Genomic DNA, 24,241 nt, shown 5'->3' on the forward strand with positions numbered 1-24,241 from the left:
ACTTAAGAGGAATTTTCCGCAGGAGCGAAGCAATAAGAAGCTTCCGAGATCCAGTATTTCCAGATAAGCCAAAATTCTAGATTTATATGGATAAAGTAGGCAGTTCTACTAGGAGACTATCATGAGGAATATGATATACCCAGGCCAGTGGCAGGATAGCTGTGTGCCGAAATGAAATAAATGCTGGTGGTATTTCACATCCCCCATCAGAGGAAGCAAGAAAATAGAGTTACAATATTTTTTATTATTAAATTGAGACTAGCAATTTCAACTTAGAATAGGATCAATTGTATAGCATTTCACAGTTTACAACACATTTTGAGTGAATGCTTTTTTTTTTTTAACCATTGGAACCTCATAAACAACTCCAAATAACATACAAAAAGCAGATTGTGAGCTACAACATTACCAGGTCGCAGGTCTTCATTTCCCATAAGGTACTTGAGACCCATGTGTGACTTGTCTAAGGTCACACAGCTGGTGTTTAATACAGCCAGTCTTTGTTAGCCATACCTACTGCTAAAAATTAGCCTTTGCAAGTGAAGAGAACAAAAACGTGTGGTTGGTTGTCACCCCCACACTGAATGACAATGCTACACTTGCAGCATTATTGACACCTAAGGTTGACGACAGTCCTGTCTCTTTAAGAAGAAAAAAAAAGGCCGATGGGTAGGGGGAGCCACTGACTGCGGCAGGAGCCGCCTGGACCCAGTGCGGCTGTGGGACAGTCACGCTGGGAACTGCTGATGGCACTGGAGGAAAACAAAGGCCGAGAGACCCTGATGCCTACAGCCCCCAGTAAGTCCAAGGTTCCAGTTGGGTGGCCAGAGAGAAGGGCAGCTGCAGGAGCAGCCTGGGGACGGGCGGGCTCCGTGGTGTGGCTGGCCATCCGTCCCCTGAGCCTTGGGAAACCAGGGCTCGGCCACTGCAGCTGCTTGGGGGAGGTAAGGGGCCACTTTCCTTAACACACCCGCCTTTGGAGAGGACAGAGACGAGAGGGCCTTCAGCATGCTGTACAATTGTGAGTAATGAGCTCTTCTGAAAATGTACAGTTTGGGTTGGCTGCTTGTGAATTTGTGGGTGAGGAGCGGCTGCAGGGTGACTAGAGAGATCTGCCGCGGTCAGGATGCTGGACTAGCCGCTTTGTCATTTTAATTTCCACCCGAGTTGCCATGCACCGCCACAATGGAGCTGTTACAGTAACACAGTGTGGGGTCCAGAGTCTTGTTGAACAATAAGATGGGATTCTCAAAGTAGCTTACAGTTAATTTGTAGAATTGCTCTCACTTTAAACAGCATGCCTTCAAACAATGCCATATGTTATGGTTATCTTATATAACATTTGAAAATCCTGCTTTTAGTTAAAAAATATTTCACATATTTAATTTTATTCTAATAAGTAATCATTAGATTCTTTGAAAGAGTATTCCAGCTTTAGCAACAAAACCTCTCTCTCGCTGTCTTTTTTTCTTCCTTAAAACAAGGTCAATACCTCAGAGAAGAGGACTGGATTTGTTTGTTATAACATATCAATTGTTTTGGCTTTAATCTTATTCTCTCTGCCTCTGAAGATGGATAAAGCCCATTCTGCTTAAGTAAAAGGCAGAAGCCAGGTTGAATCCATGTGCTTCCCAAGCGCAAGCTGCTCTGAAGTTATTTTGAAGGGGAACTCTTCATTTCTCCATCAGTGCAGATAAAAGTAATTGATTCACAGGTCATGGATTAAAATAATAATAGTAATAATAAATAATTGACACTTAATCCTATTTTATTTGTCACATGACAAGTAGATTTGCCATACTGTTTTTCTTTCTTTTTTTTTTTTTTTTTTTGAGATAGAGTCTCGCTGTCGCCCAGGCTGGAGTGCAGTGGCGCGATCTCGGCTCACTGCAGGCTCCACCCCCCCGAGGTTCACGCCATTCTCCTGCCTCAGCCTCCTGAGTAGCTGGGACTACAGGCGCCAGCCACCTCGCCCGGCTAATTTTTTGTATTTTTAGTAGAGACGGGGTTTCACTGTGTTAGCCAGGATGGTCTCGATCTCCTGACCTCGTGATCCGCCCGCCTCGGCCTCCCAAAGTGCTGGGATTACGGGCGTGAGCCACCGCGCCCGGCCGCCATACTGTTTTTCTTAAGCTGCCCATTGATAACCAGACTCATTCTAGGTTAATGCAGGGTCATGATGTCCCAGTAGTTTTACTTATGACCATCCAGACTGCCTTCCCTAATCTTGCCCTGAAGCCTCACTTTGGGCTGTGACAACGATCCCCAGTTTCCTTTCCTCTATCCTCCTTAGCCGTCCCTTTCATCCTTTCTTCACCTTCCTGGGCTGTTTGGGCAATTTTTTCTTTCTTTTCTCCTTGGATCTTAAAGACTCCTTCAGTCTCTCTTTCAAACAAAGCAAGCCAGATTTTCCACATGCTCTATTTTCCTTATATCTTACTTGGTTTATAAGAACTTTTCCATGATTAAGTGTTTTCTATTCTTCACATAATAGGAAGAAAAGTCCAATTATAGAACTTGAAGACCAAGGTTTGCTTACATCTGAAGCATCTCAAAAACCATTGCTTTACGCTGGACTTGCCCCCAGAAGCCCCGGGTTCCAATCTCAGGTCTACCACGTCCTCACTCTGCAGCCCCTGACAATCCACATAACTTCTGTGAGCCTCAGTTCCCTCCTGTGTCAGAGATGATACAATTATTCACTTAATGGTCACAGGGTTGAAACCAGGTGATTTCTGTGAAGGCGCCTAGCAGGGTTCTTCACACAGTGTCACTATTTAGTAAGAGTTTTGTCGTTTTCTCACTCAGTCCACCATCTACCTAACCACCATGGTGAAGCATGCTAAAGTGGTTCATGCACCATTTCCTTAAAGGAATAAATTTTGAAATGAACTTTTGGCTGAGTGCATCTGAATGAGTTCTGATCAGTACAAAATACATATTCAGTTCTTGCTATGCACGAAATACTGTTCTAAGCGCTCTTGTCTATAAAAGGAATGCTGATGTTTCCATGTTGCCATAGGAGTATTCTTTGGAAGAAGGAAGACCAATTCTCTTTGTACAACTCTTCCTAAATCCTTTATGACAGCAGCAGTGATGATGATATTGACCACTCCCACCATGAGCCTACATGAGGACTACTAAATGTGACTGATGCAAAGGATGCCAAATTGGAAGTCAGAACAATTCCCATTGCCATTCTGATCTTGGACAGCCTGGGTGGCAATTTGCTCTTTGCAATGTCAATCCTGTTACTATTTTAATTTCTACTTTATGTGTCTTTCTCCTGCCGTCTTTCCTTTCCTTAACTCACACTCAGGATATTGTGTCAGATTTTAACATCTAGGATGAGGCCGTTTCACCCCATTTAAGGGGGAACATAGCGAAGTTGGGAAAAGCACTGCATTGGGGGCCAAAGGGTGTGGCTCTAGCCCTGCTTTGACTTCTCTTTGTGCTAATTAGAAAGTCTTTTAATGTCATCTCTAAGGCAAGAAACATAGAATAATCTTTCAATTTCCTTCAGGTTCTGACTAGATGATTCAGATAGCTCTCTTTGGGATAGCCTCAGTTTATAACAATTATTTGATCAAATTAAATGCTTTTATCTCATTGATTCTTACAATAGCCTTATGAAACAGGCAGCCCCATTTTGCAGGTTACAAAATGTAACCTTAAGAGAGAGTAGAACCCCAAGTATTTCTTATTAGTAAAAGGAGAGACTGACTAGATGGTAAGACTCAATTCCCTTGGTGAGCATCAGTGAGTTCTCAGACTGAACTCTGAGCTCTGTTCCTACCATGGTATCCCCCTCAGGGCACTTCAAATTGACTACGATGTGAAACCCAAGGTGACACGTTGGTTCTGGGTTTTGTCAGGAGAGATCTATGGTCCAACTATAATAACCTTACATCCAGACAAACATTTGTTTTAAATATTCTGCTCAAGATTACACCATGAGTCTGTTATCTAGGGCAGAAAATAAGGGCTCTACAGTCCACATAGCCTTTTAATGTGCTCTGAAATGGTATTTAAAAATAAATCAAAGCCACCCTAATATAATTATTGGTGATCATTTAAATCCTTACCTCATTAAAGTACTAAGTGCTAGAAAGGAGTATTTGAATTCTATACGTGTCTAGAATTTGTGCACATTTTCACAAAGTAATACTTTAGCCTTTTTCCTTGTTTTTAATGCAATGACAAATTTAACCATTTAAAAAACCCTGATAGGGTTACAAGATAAAATACATAAAATATTGCATAAGACATAAACATACTAAAAAATAATTCATGGTTTATCTGAAACTCAAACTTAAGGTGTATATGTTTGTATTTATAATTTTTATTTGCTAAATTTGGCAATATGATATAAACAGAGCTTTAATTGATCAATGGTAGTTACTTAGAGCTTAAGGATACTAGTTTGTGAGGTCTTTAAGCTTCAAACATAAATTACAACCAATCTTTATGAGTTTTCTGTCAATTACACCAAATATTCCTTTAGTTTTATTTATTAATTTTTTTTGAGATATTATCTAACTGTCACCCAGGCTGGAGTGCAGTGGGGGTGCAATCTCGGCTCACTGCAACCTCCACTTCCAGGGTTCCAGTGATTCTCCTGCCTCAACCTCCCGACTGGCTGGGATTACAAGTGACTGCTACCATGCCCAGCTAATTTTTGTATTTTTAGTAGAGACGGAGTTTCACCATGTTGCCCAGGCTGGACCTGAACTCCTGATCTCCAGTGATCTGCCCACTTCAGCCTCCCAAAGTGCTGGGATTACAGGCGTGAGCCCAGCCAATATTATATTAAATGTTTATGCTAAGTGACCATCCAGAGACAATCCTGATTATGAAGAACAGACCTATGTTCATTTTACTGTCATATTCCTGAGAGTTCCTGCTAAGAATAGTAATAAAAAGTACCCAAGATTTTAATGTATTTGGAGTAAGATATACTGGGTTTTGGAACCTGGCTCCACATCATACTAGTTCTGACACTTAACCTCTTGCAGCCTCAGCTTCCTCCTTCTTAAATGGGATTCATGATAGGTTAAAAATCCCTACCTCGGGCCTGGCGTGGTGGCTCACGCCTGTAATCCAAGCACTTTGGGAGGCTGAGGCAGGCAGATCACGAGGTCAGGAGATCTAGACCATCCTGGCTAACACCGTGAAACCCCGTCTCTACTAAAAATACAAAAAAATTAGCTAGGCGTGGTGGCGGGTGCTTGTAGTCCTAGTTACTCAGGAGGCTGAGGCAGGAGAATGGCGTGAACCCAGGAGGCGGAGCTTGCAGTGAGCCAACATCGCACTACTGCACTCCAGCCTGGGCGACAGAGCGAGACTCCATCCCAAAAAAAAAAAAAAAATCCCTACCTCAACAACTGAATCACAGTTTAGCGAGCCTCTGCCATGGTTGTACATGGTCAATCCTCCCCAAAGAGTTAGTTTTTAAAGAAATAATTGAATATTATTTTTCCTTCAAAAAGTCAATATTATTAGATAATATCAATTAAGATATTATGTATTCTGAAATGACACTTAAACATCAAATATATTTTAGTCATATAATCTATTTTTAAATTTTCATTTAACAGCTTTATTGAGATATTCACATAGTATGGTATATAATTCACTCATATGTGATGTTATTTTTATGTAAAATTTTATCTTTGAGAATAATTGAACTTTTGAAGGCAAACCTAAGACTCTGGGAGCTTCTATTTCAGTGCCAGCCTTCTAGCCTCCTGCCTCCACAATTAGCTCTGCCAGTTGACAAGCTAGAATCTGAGGCTAGATAAACTACATACAAAATATGTGTAGTTTTATTATCTGTAAATTGGCCAAAGTGACTAAATTATTCACTCTTTATTGAATATTTTCTGTATCCATAAACCTAAGTAGGAGGGTCAATGGGGAATAAGATAGTCTTGAGGAACTTTCAGCAAAGTAGATGAGGAAGATTTATATGACACAGGAGGGATTTGGAGCACTGGGGGAATAATTTATATATTTTTCATACTATTGAAATACAATATCTTTTCTGTTGTACATTTTACATCAAAATCTTTAATTACACACACACAAAAGATCAGTAGCACTCACTTTTAGCTTCACCTTTTGTGCTCTAGAAACTATTTTATGTACATATTCAATTTCAGGATTATATTTAAGGTCCGGTAGTGGCTGTGGTGACGTCCAACCTTTCCTGCAGCACACTATGCCAACACAGGTCTTTCATTAATGTCATCCAAAATGCTTGCTGTGCCTTACATTTAAAGGTCTATTGATTTACAGCGTGAATTCATCCGACTTTTCCATTTTGCAAATATTCTATTTTTAAACCAATTTAGTCTTTGCTGACTCATATTTTCTCCTGAAGTTAGGAGAGTGAGATGATTACTTCGCTGATAATTCCCATGGAGGCGTTCTGTGGGCCTGAAGTCTGTCCGCATTTGGCTGCTTGTCTTTGTAACGTTAGGGGCTTTCAAGGGTCAGCTTTCACCATATCCCAGAGGATTAGCCATGTATGAATTTGGTTGAACCAAAAGGATGAATTTTTCATTCCCATCTTCAGATGAACATGGACCCCATTCTTAGGAGATCACCAAGGGCAATTCTGCCTCTATTCCTTTCTCAAAGAGCGTTTCTAGGCAAACTCAAGCTATTCTGCCAGGTGCAGCTGCAGAGGCGTGTCTGTGAACACGGCAGCACTGAAAACCATGAAAAGCAAAGGAATCCTTCAGGGAAGAGGGGCTTTACTAGTCCCAAAGACACCCTTAAACATACAAGACAGCATATCAAAGGAGATAGAGTGTGCTACTGATTGTATTTTAATCTCATTCCTGCAGGAGAGGCCTTTCTTGTCCTGTCCTCTGGGAACAGCCAGGTGTTCCTGTGCTAGTTCCTGGGAAGCTTGCTCTATCCCCGCTTCTCTCCGGTGAAATTCACTTTGTCACCTCAGGAACTTCTTCACTTCCCACACTCTTCTCCTGCCTCCCTCTGCCAAAAGGCTCTACCTCTGCCAAAGGGCGGTGTTTAGCTCAGGGAACAGCTCCCATTATTTATACAATAGTTATGATTTAAGTCCCCAGTCTCCTGGCGGTTCCTGTTTGAAACTGTGTAACTCAAAGAACTTTTCCCATCGGTGAGTAAGTGCAGATGGCATTTTTATCTTCCTACTCCTTAAATGAGATCATATGTACAGTAGTGCCAAGTTTTCCTACTGTGGGTCAAGCCCATATGCCAAAATAGGATATTTTTGCTGAGAAGGCCAAGAGGTCACTGCGTGGCACATGTGCTTGCTAGCTGTGGGCAGCAGCTTGAGGTTCCAAGCTGGGGAGGAGGTGAGCCCCGGTCCCTAACAGCTGTTGGACAGCACCGATTGTTTTGACCCCTGAAGCATGAGAAGAGGTCATGAATCAGTGGGCAGAGAATATCATGAACACATTTCATGTCACTTCATGTGTTAAAAAATATTACATCAGCAAAAGTAGTAGCATCTAATATTTGCAAAAACCGTCTGCAGTTGACCAAATGCTGTTAGAACACAGCTCAGTTTGGTGTTGCAGTGATACAGTTCATGGATAAGGCAAGCTGGCCCTGTTTAGGGATGAGGAAAGTTGGGCACAGCGAGATTATGCGATTCTCAAGCCATCGGGAGGAGAAGACCAAAGAATGTTCTCTTCCATCAGGTGGTGCTACTCCCCAAATGGTAGGTTAGAAGCAGCATGTCTCCATTTCAGAAAGAGAAGGAGGAAGAAGGAAATGAGGTTTGAGGGTGTGAAAAGAATATATCTCAGCCCCCCAAAATCACTAAAGAAAACTCAACCCGGGAACTGCTTAGGGCAAACCTGCCTCTCATTCTATTCAAAGTCACTCCTCTGCTCTCTGAGATAGATGCATATCTGATTTGCCTCCTTTGGAAAAGCTAATCAGAGACTCAAAAGAATGCAACCACTTGTGTTTCACCTATCTGTGACCCCGCTTCCAGTCTTCCTGCCTTTGCTTCAAGTTGTCCCCCCTTTCCAGACCAAACCAATGTACTTTTTTTTTTTTTTTTGAGACGGAGTCTCACTCTGTCACCCAAGCTGGAGTGCAATGGCATGATCTCAGCTCACTGCAACCTCCACCGCCCGGGTTCAGGCAATTCTTCCACCTCAGCTTCCCGAGTAGCTGGGATTACAGGCACCCGCCATCATGCCGGGCTAATTTTTGTATTTTTGCAGAGACGGGGTTTCACCATGTTGGCCAGGCTGGTCGTGAACTCCTGACCTCGGGTGATCTACCCGCCTTGGCTTCCCAAAGTGCTGGGATTACAGGCATGGGCCACCGCACCTGGCCTGTACTTCTTACATATACTAATTAATGTTTCATGTCTCCCTAAATGTATAAAACCAAGCTGTGCCCTGACCACCTTAGGCAAATGTAATCAGGCTGTGTAAGGGGCGCGTCCTCAACCTTGGCAAAATAAACTTTATAAATTAACTGAGACCTGTCTCAGATTTTCTGGGCTCACAGAAGTCCTATACTTGTGTCAGGCACTCAGTCGTGGGGAAGAAGTAAGAGCTGGGAGCCACCAGGATTTAAACAAAGTATGGGCTGTTGCTGGACTCTTCTGGACACCAGTTTCCTTCTCTGTATAATGAAATTCACAATTCCCTACCAAATCACTAGGCTGTTATGAGACTGAAATAAGATCATCCCTATGAAATCACTTTAACAAATCTAAAATACCATGCCCCTACAAGGTAATCTTACTGTACTGCATTTTAATTTTACTATCAATAACATTTCAATTGTATAAAAATTTTGTATATACTAATATTCTTTGCCATGTCACACAGACCCCCGGCGGCCACGCTCTAGCTCACAGGCACGAGCCCACTTGCGCAGGGAGTCAGGCAGGGTGGAGCTTCGGGGCCCCAAGTCCAGCACCCGCCTGAGATCTTCACACCCTGATCAGAGCAGTAGGGGCAACTTAACTGGGCACCAAGTGGGCAAAAATGGCGCCTTCCCCACCGCGTGTGCAGAAGAGTGAATTCCTGGATGTTGAGGGGCGAGGGCAAAGAAACTCCCTACCCACTCTCCCCAGGAAAAAGGCAGGGCCCAGGGGGACAAGGATCCCCCCCTTCCCCACCACCATGGACATAAGGCCTCAGTGGACACCAAGGCCCCAGCACAAACATCAGGCCCCAAATGACACTGGACATCAGATACCAGGTTGATGCCAGGCCCTAGTCAAGTGGACTCCAGTCCCTGCATAAACATCAGGTCCCAGTTTGGCACATAGGCCCCAGGTGGACACCAGGCCCCAGCTGAACATCAGGCCCCTGGTGGATGCCCAGGTTAATACCAGGCCCCGGGTGGACACAAGTCCCCAGGTACATTCAGGCCCCGGGTGGAAACCAGGCCCCAGATGGACATCAGGCATCTGTATGTCAGGTCCCAGGTGGACACATAGGCAGTTGAACACCAGGACCCAGATGAACGTCAGGCCCCAGGTGGATGTCTAGTCCCCAGGTAAATACCAGGGCCAAGGTGAACAGGAGGCCCCAGGTGGATAGCTAGGCCCCTGGTGAATATCAAGCCCCAGGTGGACACCCTGACCCCAGGGGACCACCCAGCTCGAGGTGGACATCAGGCCCCAAGTGGACACCAGTACCCAGATAGACACCAGCTTCCAGGTAGACACTGGACTTGAGGTGTACACCAAACACCAGGCTCATGCCCAGAGCCCGCTGGACACAGTGAAACAACAGGTTCCATTCAGTGATATAATAAAGCACATCGCAAAGCTCCTTCACCCATATCTTCATAATAATTGAGCTGGATAGTCACATGTTCATATATAGGCCTAATAACCTCAGAAATGTAATTATTTAGATTCTACAAAACGTGTGTTTGGACTTGTTTAATGGAAACTCAGGTTCCATTCAGTGATTTAAAACAGCACATCACAAAGCTTCTTTGTACATAGCTTGGTTTTCGTTATTAGAACTGAATGTTCGTATGTTGATATATAGGCCTGATAGCCCCTGAAATGTCTTATCTGAGATTCTACAAAACATGTGTTTGGAACTTGTTTCATGGAAACACAGGTTCCATTCATTTATATAAAACAGCACATCAGAGAGTTTCTCCACACATAGCTTGTTTTTCATTACTAAGGCTGAAAATCTATGTAAGTATAATGGTCTCTGAAATCTCATTACTTTTATTTTTTTTGAGATGGAGTTTCACACTTGTTGCCCAGGCTGGAGGGCAGTGGCGTGATCTCGGCTCACTGCAACCTCCACCTCCCGGGTTCAAGTGATTCTCCTGCCTCAGCCTCCGAAGTAGTTGGGATTACAGGCATGTGCCACCACGCCCAGCTAATTTTGTATTTTTATTAGAGCCAGGGTTTTTCCATGTTAGCCAGGCTGGTCTCGAGCTCCTGACCTCAGGTGATCTGCCTGCTTTGGCCTCCCAAAGTTCTGGGACTATAGGCGTGAGCCACCACACCCGGCCTGAAATCTTTCTTAGATTCTCCAAAACATGTGTTTGGAAATTGTATAATGGAGATTCTGGTTGCATTCAGTGATATGATAAAGCACTTCAAAAAGCTTCTTCACACATAGCTTGTTTCTAGTTGTTAGTAGTGGATATTTGTATATTCAGATATAAACCCAATAACCTCTGAAATGTCCTTTTTGTAGATTCTACAAAACATGTTTGAAACTTGTTTCATAAAAACACAGGTTCCATTCAGTGATATAAAACAGCACATCACAAAGCTGTTTTTAGTTATTAGGGATGGATACTCGTATATTCATATATAGGATAATATCCTCTGAAATGTCATTGCTTAGGTTCTAAAAAATGAGTGCTTGTAACTTGTTTAACAAAAACACTTGTTCTATTCATTCATATGAAATAGTACATCCCAAAGCTCAAAGCTTCTTCACACACAGCTTGCCTTTAGTTATTAAGGCTGCGTATTTTCATATATAGGCCTAATAGTTTACATATAGTCCTAATAGCTTCTGAAATCTCATTAATTAGATTCCACAAATGTGTGTTTGGAACTTGTTTAATGAAAACTCACGTCCCATTCAGTGATATAATAAAGCACATCACAAAGGTTCTTTGCGTATAGCTGTTTCTAGTTATTAGGGCTGGATATTAGTAGGTTCATATAGAGGCCTAATAATCTCTGCAATGTCATTACTTAGATTCTACAATACGTGCTTTTGGAACTTGTTTAATAGAAACACTTGTTCCATTCAGTGATATAAAACAGCACATCCTAAAGCTTCTTCGCACATAGATTGTTTTTTGTTATTAGTGATAGATAGTCGTATATTCATATATAGGCCTAATAGCCTATGGAATGTCATTCCTTAGGTTCTAAAAAATGTGTGTTTGGAACTTGTTTAATAAAAACACAGGTTCCATTCAGTGATGTGAGACAGCACATCTCAAAGCTTCTTCACAGATTGTTTCTAGTTATTAGGAATGGATATTCGTATATTCATATATAGACCTAATAGCCTCTGAAATGTCATTCCTTGGGTTCTAAAGTACATCTGCTTGGAAGTTGTTTAACAAAAACACAGGTTCCATTCATTGATATAAAACAGCAAATCACAAAGCTTCTGCTCATATAGCTTGTTTTTAGTTATTAAGGCTGGATTTTCATATGTTTATATATAGGCCTAATCGCCTCTGAAATCTCATTAAATAGATTCTACAAAACGTGTTTTTACAACTTGTTTAATGGAAACTCACATTTCATTCAGTGATATAATAAAGCACATCACAAATGTTCTTCGCACATAGCTTTTTTCCAGTTAATAGGTCTGGATATTCATATGTTCATAAATAGGCCTAACAACGTCTGAAATGTCATTGCTTAGATTCTACAAAACGTGTTTCTAGTATGTGTTCAACAGAAACACAGGTTTCTTTCAGTTGTATGAACCACCATAGGCTGAGGCAGGAGAATGGCGTGAACCCAGGAGGCAGAGCTTGCAGGAGCCGAGATCGTGCCACTGCACTCCAGCCTGGGCGACAGAGCGAGACTCCGTCTCAAAAAAAAAAAAGAAACACCACATCACAAAGCATCTTCGCACACAGACTGTTTTAGTTATTAGAGATGGATATTCAAATATTCACATAAGACCTAATAGCCTCTGGAATGTCATTCCTTAGGTTTTATAAAACGTGTGTTTGGAACTTGTTTAATAAAAACACAGGTTCCATTCATTCAGTGATATGAAATACCACATAACAAAGTTTCTTCATGCACAGATTGTTTTTAGTTATTAAGGATGAATATTTGTATATTCACATGTGAGCCTAATAGCCTCTGAAATGTCATTCCTTAGGTTGTATAAAACGTGTGTTTGGAACTTCTTTAATAAAAACACAGGTTACATACAGTGATATAATAAAGCACATCACAAAGCTTCTTCTCACATGGCTTGTTTTTAGTTATTGGGCTGAATTTTCGTATGTTTATATATAGGCCTCTGAAATCTCATTTGTTAGATTCTATCAAACATGTGTTAGGAACTTGTTTAATGAAAAGTTACGTTCCATCCAACAATATAATAAGGTACATCACAAAGCTCCTTTGCACATAGCTTTTTTCTAGTTAGTAGCATGCTCATATATAGGCCTAATAACCTCTCAAATGCTGTTACTTAGATACTTAGATACACCATAGGTGGACGCCCAGGCCGTAGGTAAACACTAGGCCCCAGGTTTACATCAGTCCCAAGGTGGACGCAAGACCCCAGGTACGTGACAGGCCCCAGATAGATATCAGGCATCTCGGTGTATGTCTGTTCCCAAGTTGACACATGGGCCCCCGTTGAACACCAGGCCCCACTTAAACTTCAGGCCTCAAGCAGATGTCCAGGCCCCAGGTAAATACCAGGGCCATACTGAACAGGAGGCCCCAGGTAGACAACAGGCCCCAGGTGGATGCCTAGGCCCCTGGTGAACACCACGCCCTAGGTGGATACCCTGACCCCAGGGCAACATCCAATTCTCAGTGGACATCAGGCCGCAGGTGAATGCCCAGTTCCCATGTGGACATCAGTCCCCAGATAAACATCAGGCCCCAGGTGGATACTGGACTCAAGATGTATATCAGGCACCAGGCTCACATCCGTGCCACAGCAGGTCACAATGTCACAGGTGGACAGCCATCCCACAGAGGATACCGAGGACTCAGCTGGACATCCAGGCTGAAGGGGAACATAAGACACTATGTAGGCAACAGGCCTGGGTGCATATCAGACCCCAGGTAAACACTCAGGTTCCAGGAGTACAATAGGCTTGAGGTTGATACCCAGGTCCCTGGTAGATACCCAGTCCCCATCTGAATGTCAATCCTCATGGGATGGCACACTTCACATGGAAACCAGGTGCCAAGTAAATGCCTAAACCCCTGGTGAATATCAAGTCCCAGGGGTATACCTAGACCAGAGCTGGACATCTGGTCCCAGCTGGACACCCAGGACCGAGGTGGATATCTACACCTCAGGTTGACATCAGGCCCCTGGAGAACACCAGGCTTCAAATGACCACCAGGCCTCAGGTGGCCATGGAAGCCACAGGTGGATATCAGGTACCACGCTCACACCCAGGGCCCAGGTGGACATAAGGCCCCAGAGGAACAACAGGCCCAAGGTGGACAAAGGCCCTAGGTGCACACCAGGTCCTAGATGGATACCCACACTTTAGGTGGACACCAGGCCCCAGGCAGACACCAGGCCCCAGGAGGATCCCAGGACTCTGGTGGACATTAGGCCCCTGGTGGACACCAACACCCAAGTGGATGTCAGGCCCCAAGTGGGCACTGATGCCCCAGGTAAATGCCCAGGTCCCTGGTCAAAAACAGGTCCCTGATGGACAATCTGGCCCCAGGTGGACATGAGGCCTCAGGTGGACACTTGACTCCAAATGTCTTAGGTGGACACCACTCCCCAGGTGGATACCTGGGCTCCTGGTGAACATCAGGCCCCAGGTTCAATCTAGGTCCCATGTGAACATCCAGGCCCAGGAAGTCCTCAGGCATCAGGAAACACTCAAGCCCCAGGTGGACATCCAGTTCCAGACTGACACTGGATGTCTGGAAGGCCTCAGGTGGACACTAGGCACTAGGAGAACTTCAGGGCCCAGCTGAAATCAAGCCCTGGGTAAATACCCAGGCCCTAGCTAAATACCAGGCCCCAGGTTTACATTGGGCCACGGGTGGACATCAGGCCCAAGGTAGACACTGGATTCTAGGTAGACTTTAGTCCCCAGGTTCACAGTCACACCTCAGGAAAATACCAGGCCAGGCCCCAGTTGACTGTCAGACCGCATCTAGACACCAGTCCCCATATAGATAATCTATGCTCCATCTGGACATCAGGTTCCAGGTAAACACCAAGTCCAAGGTGAAAAGCAGGCCCCAGTTGGGTATCTAATCCATAGGTGGACATCAGGCACCAGATTGACACACAGGCCCAACGTGGATACCTACACCATAGGTGGACATGAGGCCCCAGGTACATACCCAGTCCCCAGGTGACTATCAGGCCCTAGGTGAACACCAGGTCTCAGATGAACATCAGGACCCAAATGGATACCTAGTTCCCTGGGGAACATCAGGCTCCAGGTGAACACCCAGGACCCATGTGGGCAGCTAGGCCCAGAGTGATATCAGGTTCCATGTGGACACCCAGTCTCCAGGTGGATACTGAGTCCCCAGGGGTACACACCAGTCCTCAATGACCGAACGGTTACATATTCTCCGGCCAAATGCAATAAAATCACCTCCCCAAAGAATATATATTCTTTAAAATTGTGAAAACTACGCTTCTCAATCATTCTGAAGATAAGGAACTCGCAATAGAATGCTGAACACACACAGAAACGATGAAACTCCCACATCCAACACGAGTGCAATGCTGCTCAACTAGTCCCAGAGCAAGACCCACCACAGGCTTTGCATAGAGGACGCACAGATTAGAACGGAAGAAAATGTGGGACCCGAAATTGCAATATAAGAAAAGAGAAAAAGGCAACCACGCACACCAAGAAATCCAAGAAGTAAAGGGTGACATGGAGACATAACAGGCCCAGTTTCCCAAGAAATACTAGGAACCACATTGCGAAATGAAATGGCAGGCCCCATCAAGCCCTGTTGAGATTTTGAATTGCAGGCCTCTCCTAGACGGCCTCTAGGCCTACAGATTGCCAAGGCCACCCTGAACACGTCCTACCCACCTTGTAGAAATTCCCCACTACTAGGAAAAGACACTAAAACCCATGTTGGTCCGGAGCTTACCCTGCGAGAGCTTACCTTGCCGAAGCTTCCCGGAAGCTTCCCGCAGTCCCTGGGTGTCACTAGCTGGCTCTGTGGCTTCCTTGGAGGGCCTGTGGCCTAGGCCCGGCCCCCTCTCTCAGCTCCCGTGCCTGTCCGCCCATGACCCCAGCGGGACGGGCCCCTGGTTCCCTGGCGGAGCGGCCCTGTGGGCTCACACAGGCGCCGAACGGCCGCGCTCTCACTCCCAGGCACCAGCCCACTCCCAAGGGCAGTCGACTGTGGCACTCTCTGGGGCCCCAAGTCCTGCACCTACCCCAGATCTTCATGCCCTGAGCAGAGGAGCAAGAACATCTTACTCAGGCGCCAACTGGGCCAAAATGGCACCTTCCGCACCACGTGTGCAGGAGGGCAAGTTCCCCACGGTGGGGGAGGGGGCACAGAAACTCCCCACCTGCTCTCCCTGGGAAGAGGGCGGCGCCCATGGAGACAAACCCATGGGCACCTTGATAGTCACAAATGCAGTGCTAGATTTAAAAATGATATTCTGGTCAGGCACCCTGGCTCAGGTCTCTAACCTCAGCACTTTGGGAGGCTGAGGCAGGTGGATCACTTGAGGTCAGGAGTTTGAGACCACCCTGGCCAACATGGTGAATCCCCCTCTGTACTAAAAATACAAAAATTAGCTGGGCTTGGTGGCGGGCGCCTATAATCCCAGCTACTCAGGCAGCTGAGGCAGGCAAATCACTGGAACCGGGGAGGCAGAAGTTGCAGTGAGCAGAGATCAGCCACTGCACTCCAGCCGGGGAGACAGAGCACGACTCCATGTAAGGCAAAAAAAAAAAAGAAAAAAGAAATGGGTGCTATACTGAAGCACTGAAATGTGGAAACATCAGATGAGAATTTATATACAAGGGAAACAAACATATGTCTAAAAATCTTGTATGATGTTAAGCATATAATTATTAAGGAACAAAAAGCACTTCTGTAGTTGAAAACAGTAAAAATTAAGTTGAACTAAATGTATATTACTATTTCATTACAAGCAGAGATAGTCTTTGTATTATATTTAAATGAAGGTATTATCCATGTGAAAGAATAAATATAAATTAGAGCCTGTTCCCCAATTTCTGCTTTTCTCTTAGGTTGCTTCTTTTTTATTTTCAAGAGTTCTTTCTGTATTCTGAACACAAAACCTTTGCTGATTGCTGTGTGGCAAATATCTTCTATTTTATGTGGCTTGCCTTAGGTGAGCAGAAATTCTTAGTTTTAATGTAACTTGAATTTTTTTTTTTTTTTTGGAGACAGAATCTTACTCCCAGGCTGGAGTGCAGTGATACGGTCTAAGCTCACTGCAGCCTCTGCCTCCTGGGCTCAAGTGATCCTCCCACCTCAGCCTCCCTAGTAACTGTGACTACAAGTGCGTGCCACCATGCCTGGCTAATTTTTGTATTTTTTGTAGAGATGGGGTTTTGCCGTGTTGCCCAGGTTGGTCTCAAACTCCGGAGCTCAGGGGTTCCGCCTGCCTCGGCGTTCCAAAGTGCTGGGATTACAGGTGTGAGCCACAGCTCCCGGACTTGTAGTTTGATTTTAACAATCCTTTCCTTTAGGGTTACTGCTTTCTATTTGTTGTTTAAAGGAATTCTTCTTTACCCTGAAGTCATAAAGATATTGTGTTCCACTTCCTTCTAAAATTTTTAAGGTTTGATTTTCTCACTTATGTGCTTAATCATCCAGAATTGATACTTGTGCACAGTATGGGGTTCAGATAAATTTTCGTGCTTGTTTCCATATAGTTAACCACTTGCCCCAGTAACATTTTTGGAATGGCCCAGCTTTCCCCCACTAAACCCCGCTGATACCTCTCTCATGTATCAGGTTCTCATTAACGAAAGGGTCTGTTTCTGAGCCTTTTACTCTCTTTGTTCCCATGCGAATGCCACATAATTATTATGGTTTCATGTTAAAGCTTAATATCTTCTAGAGCAAGTCTTCCCTCTTCTTCTTAAGTAGTGTCTTTGGTTATCGTGTTTTTATTTTACAAGGTTGTTGGGGTTTTGATCCAAATTGCTTTGAATTACAAGATCAATTTGAGGAGAGTTGACATTTCAATGATATTTAACCTTCTGGTTCATCATGTACATATCTCCATTTTTAAAGAGTCTTTTTAATGTCTTTCATTAAAGTTTATAGATTTTCTTCCTAAAATTCCTATACAAGTTCTTTCATTATAATTATTCCAAGGTACCATTTTTTTCTTGCTTGATAAATGTCTATCATTAACAAATGCTTTTCTCTTAAACTCTTGCTGGTATATAGAAATGCAATTTAACTTATATCAGTCATCTTGAAAAAATCTATTATTAACACTGTCAGTTTGTCTGAATTTTTTTGAACACTCTATCCATGAATAGTGATGATTTTGTTCCCCTCTTCCTTCCCCTCCTCCCTGTTTCTCTTATTTTTTCTGTCTTGTTCTGGCTGCCCCCTCCAATACATGCTGAGTAGAAATAGAGATCAAGAAATACCCTTATCACTGCTAAGCATGAGATTTGCCATTTAATTTGCCCTTTAGAAAAGTTCCTTCTACTTTTTTTTTTTTTTTTTTTAAGACGGAGCTTCTTGTTGCCCAGGCTGGAGGGCAATGGCGCGATCTTGGCTCACTGCAACGTCTGCCTCCCGGGCTCAAGCAATTCTCTTGCCTCAGCCTCCCCAGTAGCTGGGACTATAGACATGCGCCACCACGCCCAGCTAATTTTGTATTTTTAGTAGAGACGGGGTTTCACCATGTTGGTCAGGCTGGTCTCGAACTCCTGGGCCTAAGTGATCTGGCCTCTGCGGCCTCCCAAAATGCTAGGATTACAGGCGTGAGCCATGGTGCCCGGTCGACTTTTTTTTCTTTTACCTTAATCAGTCTTCCAGAAGTTTGCCAATTTTAGTAGTGTTTTTAAGGAATTAACTTTTATTTTTGCTGACAGTCCCCATTGTATCTTTGTTTTCTCTTTCATTAATTCTGCTCTCATCCTTATTTCCTATTTTCTTTGGGTTTATCCCCAAGACATTTTTTCATAAATTCTTTGTTTGAGATGGAGTCTCACTCTGTCCCCCAGGCTGGAGTGCAGTGGCGCGATCTCACCTCACTGCAACCTCTGCCTAGTGGGTTCAAGCGATTCTCCTGCCTCAGCCTCCGGAGTAGCTGGGATTACAGGTGCACACCACCATGCCCAGCTAATTTTTTGTATTTTTTAGTAGAGACAGGGTTTCACCATGTTGGCCAGGCTGGTCACGGACTCCTGACCTCAGGTGACCTACCAGCCTCAGCCCCCCAGAGTGCTAGGATTACAGGCGTGAGCCACCACGCCTGGCATTTTTCCTAAACTCTGAAAATGGATACTTAACTCATTAATTTTTAGCTTTTCTTCCTTCTGGATGAAATCATTAAAGGATATACATTTTCTCATAAGTTTACTGATCTCCATTTTTAATAACAAAGAGTAGGTTAAAGACACTGTTTTCAGCAGGCACTTCGATCAGCATTTAATGAGTCATTTTGTATTCATTTTATTTATCTTTAAAGTTATTCTCTATTTGTGGTACTGGGTTTCCATTTATAGTAGATGGAAAGTTTCTTTTCATAATACATTTATTTAATTAAAATATCATTTTGGGAAAAATAAATATTAAGCAAAGAATAAATAGGTGGTACACAAGTAGGCCAAAGATCATCAAAGTAGTATGTTGTAGCTCAAAAATGAAAAACAAATTATGAGAGTGATTCATCACGGGCTATATTTTGAGAAAAGAATGATCTGGGTAACCGCTACCTTATCACCTTCACATGTATTGGCTCACAGCATACATAATGATTCAATCACGGTGGGTAATTTCTGATAATTAAGAAGAGTATGGCAGTTTCTAGGGAGATGAACATGTGCAAACGTTCTAAGTTTCCAGGAAAGGAACAATAGTGTTTGGAATTCTAAATTGTGAGTTAGATGTTAATGGCAGAAGTAGTATTAAAATTAAAAGACTGGGCTGGGTGCAGTGGCTCACACCTATAATCCCAGCACTTTGGGAAGGCCGAGGTAGGTGGATCACCTGAGATGAGGAGTTTGAGAGCAGCCTGGCCAACATAATGAAACCCTGTCTCTACTAAAAATACAAAAATCAGCCAGGCATAGTGGTGCATGCGTGTAGTCCCAGCTACTGGGGAGGCTGAGGCAGGAGAATTGCTTGAACCCGGGAGGCGGAGGTTGCAGTGAGCCCGATCATGCCACTGCACTCTAGCCTAGGCAACAGAGCGAAGACTCCATCTCAAAAAATAAAAATAAAAAAATAAGAAAATAAAAATAAAAATAAAAATAAAAATGAAGTTAAAGACTGGATTATTTGAAAGAGATTGCATTCAGAAGGTGTGAGACAAGGACACAGTGATCTCTGAGACCTAGCATGTGTATATCAAAGGACAAGTCATGTCATGTTTAACCCACTTCCCCCTTATTAGTAGATGAGGCTATCGGACTGGCCAAGCAGTGTAAGTCAGAAGGAAGACTGCAGCTTGGATTAGTAATACATTGGGCAGAATCATCCTATTCTGTTAGAAATGACAGGAATAAATGCGATTGATAACAGTATATTTATAATGGCTAAGAGAGTTACTGAGGAAATATTATCCAAAGATTGATTTTTATAATAAATGTATCATTGTCCATGGGGAGTAAAATTTAATAATTTGCCACGGAGCTCTATGCTGTTTAGCAGTGTTATCAAACATGCCTGGTGATACGAAGTTAATTAATATTCTAGATTACAGAAACTGTATTCTTAAAGATATCGACAAACTGGAATTAGAGATTCAGTGAGGTCGACAAGCATGAACGTGCAGTGTTCCACTGAGATCAATACTGCTCTGATTCCCTTCTGATGTTCCTACAGAGGCCGAGCACTAGTGGCAGATAGCCCTGGAGGTCCTGCTTCCAGTGTAACTAATTCCAGATTTCTCTTGAGTTCTGATCTATCATATAAAACCTGCATGTTTTGTATTCATATAAATATGTTTATATTCATATTTTTTCTTTTTGAGATGGAGTCTGGCTCTGTCACCCAGGCTAGAGTGCAGTGGTGTGATCTCGGCTCACTGCAGGCTCCGCCTCTCGGGTTCACACCATTCTTCTGCCTCAGCCTCCTGAGTAGCTGGGACTACAGGTGCCCGCCATCATGCCTGGCTAATCTTTTGTATTTTTAGTAGAGATGGGGTTTCACCGTATTAGCCAGAATGGTCTCCATCTCCTGACCTCGTGATCTACCTGCCTTGGCCTCCCAAAGTGCTAGGATTACAGGCGTAAGCCACCGTGCCAGGCCCCAAGTCCTGTATTTTACAGATAAAGAAATTGATCCTAATCCTTCACTTTATTATACATGACCTCTTTTAATTTTAAACATTTCAAACTGGAGTCTAATTTTAAGTCTATTATCATACAAAAGGTTTCCATCCTCTTGCTAATATAGTTCCTTAATTTAATTTTAATTCTTAAATCCTAAATTTACATATACAGTTTTTCTACTTCTTGGCATGGCAATCAAAATTTCATGATTTATTCATGAAAGAATAATAAGACTTTGCATTGGTATGTCTGAATTAATCTCACTCATGATGCCTAGTAATATTTTTAATTATAGCAAGTTACTGGGAAAGTGTTTTCAGAAAAGCATTTACAGTGAATATGGAGTTCTTTTCCTGGGTTTTCATGAACATACAAGAACTGATAATGTAATCAGTATAGCTTAGGTTGTTATTCCTACATTCCTTTTCTTCCCCACAATGAAACATTGTTGCATAGCAAATGCAAATACAAAAAATTAGCCGGGCGTGGTGGCGGGCGCCTGTAGTCCCAGCTACTTGGAGAGGCTGAGGCAGGAGAATGGCGTGAACCCGGGAGGCGGAGCTTGCAGTGAGCCGAGATTGCGCCACTGCACTCCAGCCTGGGTGACAGAGCAAGACTCCGTCTCAAGAAAAAAAAAAAAAAAGAAGTCCGGAGCTGGTCTTCTGTTTCCAGTCCATCCCTTCCTGGTTGGATGGGCTGAAACAAGTAACTGACCTTCCTGTGCATCAAGTTTAACATATCAGCATCTCTACCTTTCTTGTTCTGTCTACTTGAAATTTAGTATAATAATGTCTAAGAGAGCTTCTTGAAAATTATGAAGTATTTTAGAACAATGAATGGGCAGAAAGTGCAGTCTCACGTGTCCCTCCACTTACCATTGTTTATCAAGTTTGCCGGCCGGGCGCGGTGACTCACACCTGTAATCCCAGCACTTTGGGAGGCTAAGGCAGGCACATCACCTGAGGTTGGGAGTTCGAGACCAGCCTGACCAATGTGGAGAAATCCCGTCTCTACTAGAAATACAAAATTAGCTGGGCGTGGTGGCGCTTGCCTGTAATCCCAGCTACTCAGGAGGCTGAGGCTGGAGGATCGCTTGAACCCAGGAGGAAGAGGTTGCAGTTAGCTGAGATCATACCATTGCACTCCAGCCTAGGCAAAAAGAGTGAAACAACTTCTCAAAAAACAAAAAAGATGTTTCTCGTTTTTCACTGAGGCTTCCTTGGGTTAGCCCAGATTGTGCCCAGCACCCTAAAAAATAAAAATTAAAAAGAAAGTTTGTCATTTTTTTCTTCTATTTATTTCTTAAAATGTTAGACTATTATAGGCACCAATAGTTATAAGGAATATTACTAGTAAAATAAAACCTTTCTGATAACACATTTACCCTTTCTTTTCTAAGGTAAATATTTTGCTTTCAAACATGAGTTATTATTGTACACACAAAGTTGTAGGTTTGGGTTGGGGGCAGTGGCTCACACCTGTGATCCCAGCAGTTTGGGAGGTCGAGAGGCAGGCAGATCACTTGAGATCAAGAGTTCAAGACCAGCCTGGCCAACAGGGCAAAACCCCATCTCCACTAAAAATACAAAAATTAGCTGAGTGTGGGGGCAGGCGCCTGTAATCCCAGCTACTCAGGAGGCTGAGGCAGAAGAATCACTTCAACCCGGGAGGTAGATGTTGCAGTGAGCCAAGATCATGCCACTGCACTCCAGCCTGGACAATAGAGGGAGATCTGCCTCAGAAAAAAACAAAACAAACAAACAAAAAACAAAAAAAAAAAACGGGTTTGGGTTTAAAGGATGTTGTTCCTGAAAAAAGGCACATCACATGTGAGTGAAGCATATACTGCCACTTGGAAGAAGCCAGGGAAATAGAGGGAACATGAAACTAAGTGGTTAAGTAGATGTACTTCTAATTTTTTTTTTTTGAGACAGAATCTGGCTCTGTTGCCCAGGTGGGGGGAGTGCAGTGGCACGATCTTGGCTCATTGCAAGCTCCGCCTCCCAGGTTCATGCCATTCTCCTGCTTCAGCCTCCCAAGTAGCTGGGACTACAAGCGCCCACCACCACGCCCGGATAATTTTTTGTATTTTTAGTAGAGATGGTGTTTCACCGTATTAGCCAGGATGGTCTCAATCTCCTGACCTTGTGATCTGCCTGCCTCTGCCTCCTAAAGTGCTGGGATTACCGGCATGAGCCACCGCGCCCAGCCGATGTACTTTTAATTTCTATAGCTGCACATGTGCATTTGTTGGTTGCCTGTCTTGTGAGGCCAGAAACGAATGCCATGCTGTTTGGCAGAGCTGTAGTGCCACTAGCAGAGTATAATTAGAAAGTCACTGGAGCTGAGTACCATGGCCCTCTTCAATGCGGAATTGCATTTTCAGTGCATTGACTTCAAGTGCTTTTCCTTAACCCTTTCTTTACCCTTCCTTGATTTTTCTTCCAGGATCACAGAAGTGAGGCCAAGATGCCCACGTCACCAGAGCCAGAAGAAAGGCTCCTACCAAAGAATATTTTACATCTGCTGAGATGAGGGTGAGAAACTTCAAAATCCGAGAATTTCTGCACCGTTTTCCCCAAGAACCTTCAAAAAGAAATACAGAAAATTCTCAGATGAAAATAAATTGAGTTTGCTTTGGGGGAAAGCCAAAAACCTTTAGCGAATCCACACTGTTTTATCCTGAGAACGTCCGTGGGTCGCTGGATCACAAGGCAACCATTATCAGACTGGAGAGTCATACTTTAAGGAACACAAATGCAAAACACGGCAATGTTTCCTGACATCAGATGATGAATGGACACTGAAGGGAAAAACAGGCTTTTTTTTCCACCTGGCAGGAAGAGCTGAACTTGGAGTACACATTTAAAGGAAGCACAGAGGGAAGACTTAAACAGAAGAAAGAAGCATACTTTCATGGTTTTCACAAACAAATATCCTAGGAGAATTGATCATGGAGACCAAAGAGAACAGGTAAATGAGTCAATGTTTTAAATGACAATAATTTGCATTGGGATTTTAAGACTTGTTGGATTTTCCCAAATGAAACATAGATAGGCAAACACAAATGAAAGCACTCGAGAGTTAAAAGTGAACCAACTATCCATACCTCAGTTCTAACTGAAATTGTGTATGTAATTTTTCAAGCCAAGGGTTAAAAATAATTTCTTTGACTTTGCCCAGATAGTTTTGCATTTTGTGTATACTGGTGAGGCTATTGTAATGGAGAGCTGACTAGATGTAGCCCGTTTTCTCCTTCATAAAATATGTCTATTAGTGCCTCTCACTGCCATATGATTGTTTGGAAAATATAAAATAAACAACTGTGAAATACTTAGAATTGTATTGAATAACCTGAGGAGAGAGAGAGAGGGGAGAGAGTGAGAGAGAAAGAGAAGTCTACTTTTCCCTTTATAAATTATGACAATAAAATATAATGCTTGCTCTTTTTCTCAAATTTAGTTGCTATCTTATAAGAATATATGCTTATTTTACAAGCTTGAGGATTTGTGCAAAAAATAAAATGTATGTATATTTATATAATTATTCCTTAAAT

General features: G+C 43.1%; 1 protein-coding gene and 1 long non-coding RNA gene across 3 annotated transcripts in view; one reads left to right on the forward strand and one right to left on the reverse strand.

The window, feature by feature from the left end:
- Nucleotides 1–706: 706 nt before the first annotated feature.
- SACS (sacsin molecular chaperone) overlaps nt 707–24,241 on the forward strand; it is a 113,383-nt gene continuing 89,848 nt past the window's right edge. For both annotated transcript variants that reach the window (XM_055244026.2, XM_055244027.2), the window contains exons 1-2: nt 707–798; nt 23,134–23,658. In XM_055244026.2, the coding sequence (XP_055100001.2) occupies nt 23,639–23,658 (20 nt within the window). In that variant the 5' untranslated portion in view covers nt 707–798; nt 23,134–23,638. The remainder of the gene's footprint in view (nt 799–23,133; nt 23,659–24,241) is intronic.
- LOC129463474 (uncharacterized) lies at nt 5,854–15,683 on the reverse strand. The gene is made up of 3 exons (XR_008651188.2): nt 15,341–15,683; nt 7,880–7,886; nt 5,854–7,734 (listed from the first exon to the last, which is right to left on the reverse strand). It is a non-coding gene; the product is annotated as an uncharacterized lncRNA (long non-coding RNA).

This window comes from Symphalangus syndactylus, chromosome 15 (genome assembly GCF_028878055.3).
Source record: "Symphalangus syndactylus isolate Jambi chromosome 15, NHGRI_mSymSyn1-v2.1_pri, whole genome shotgun sequence".
Lineage (NCBI taxonomy): Eukaryota > Metazoa > Chordata > Mammalia > Primates > Hylobatidae > Symphalangus > Symphalangus syndactylus.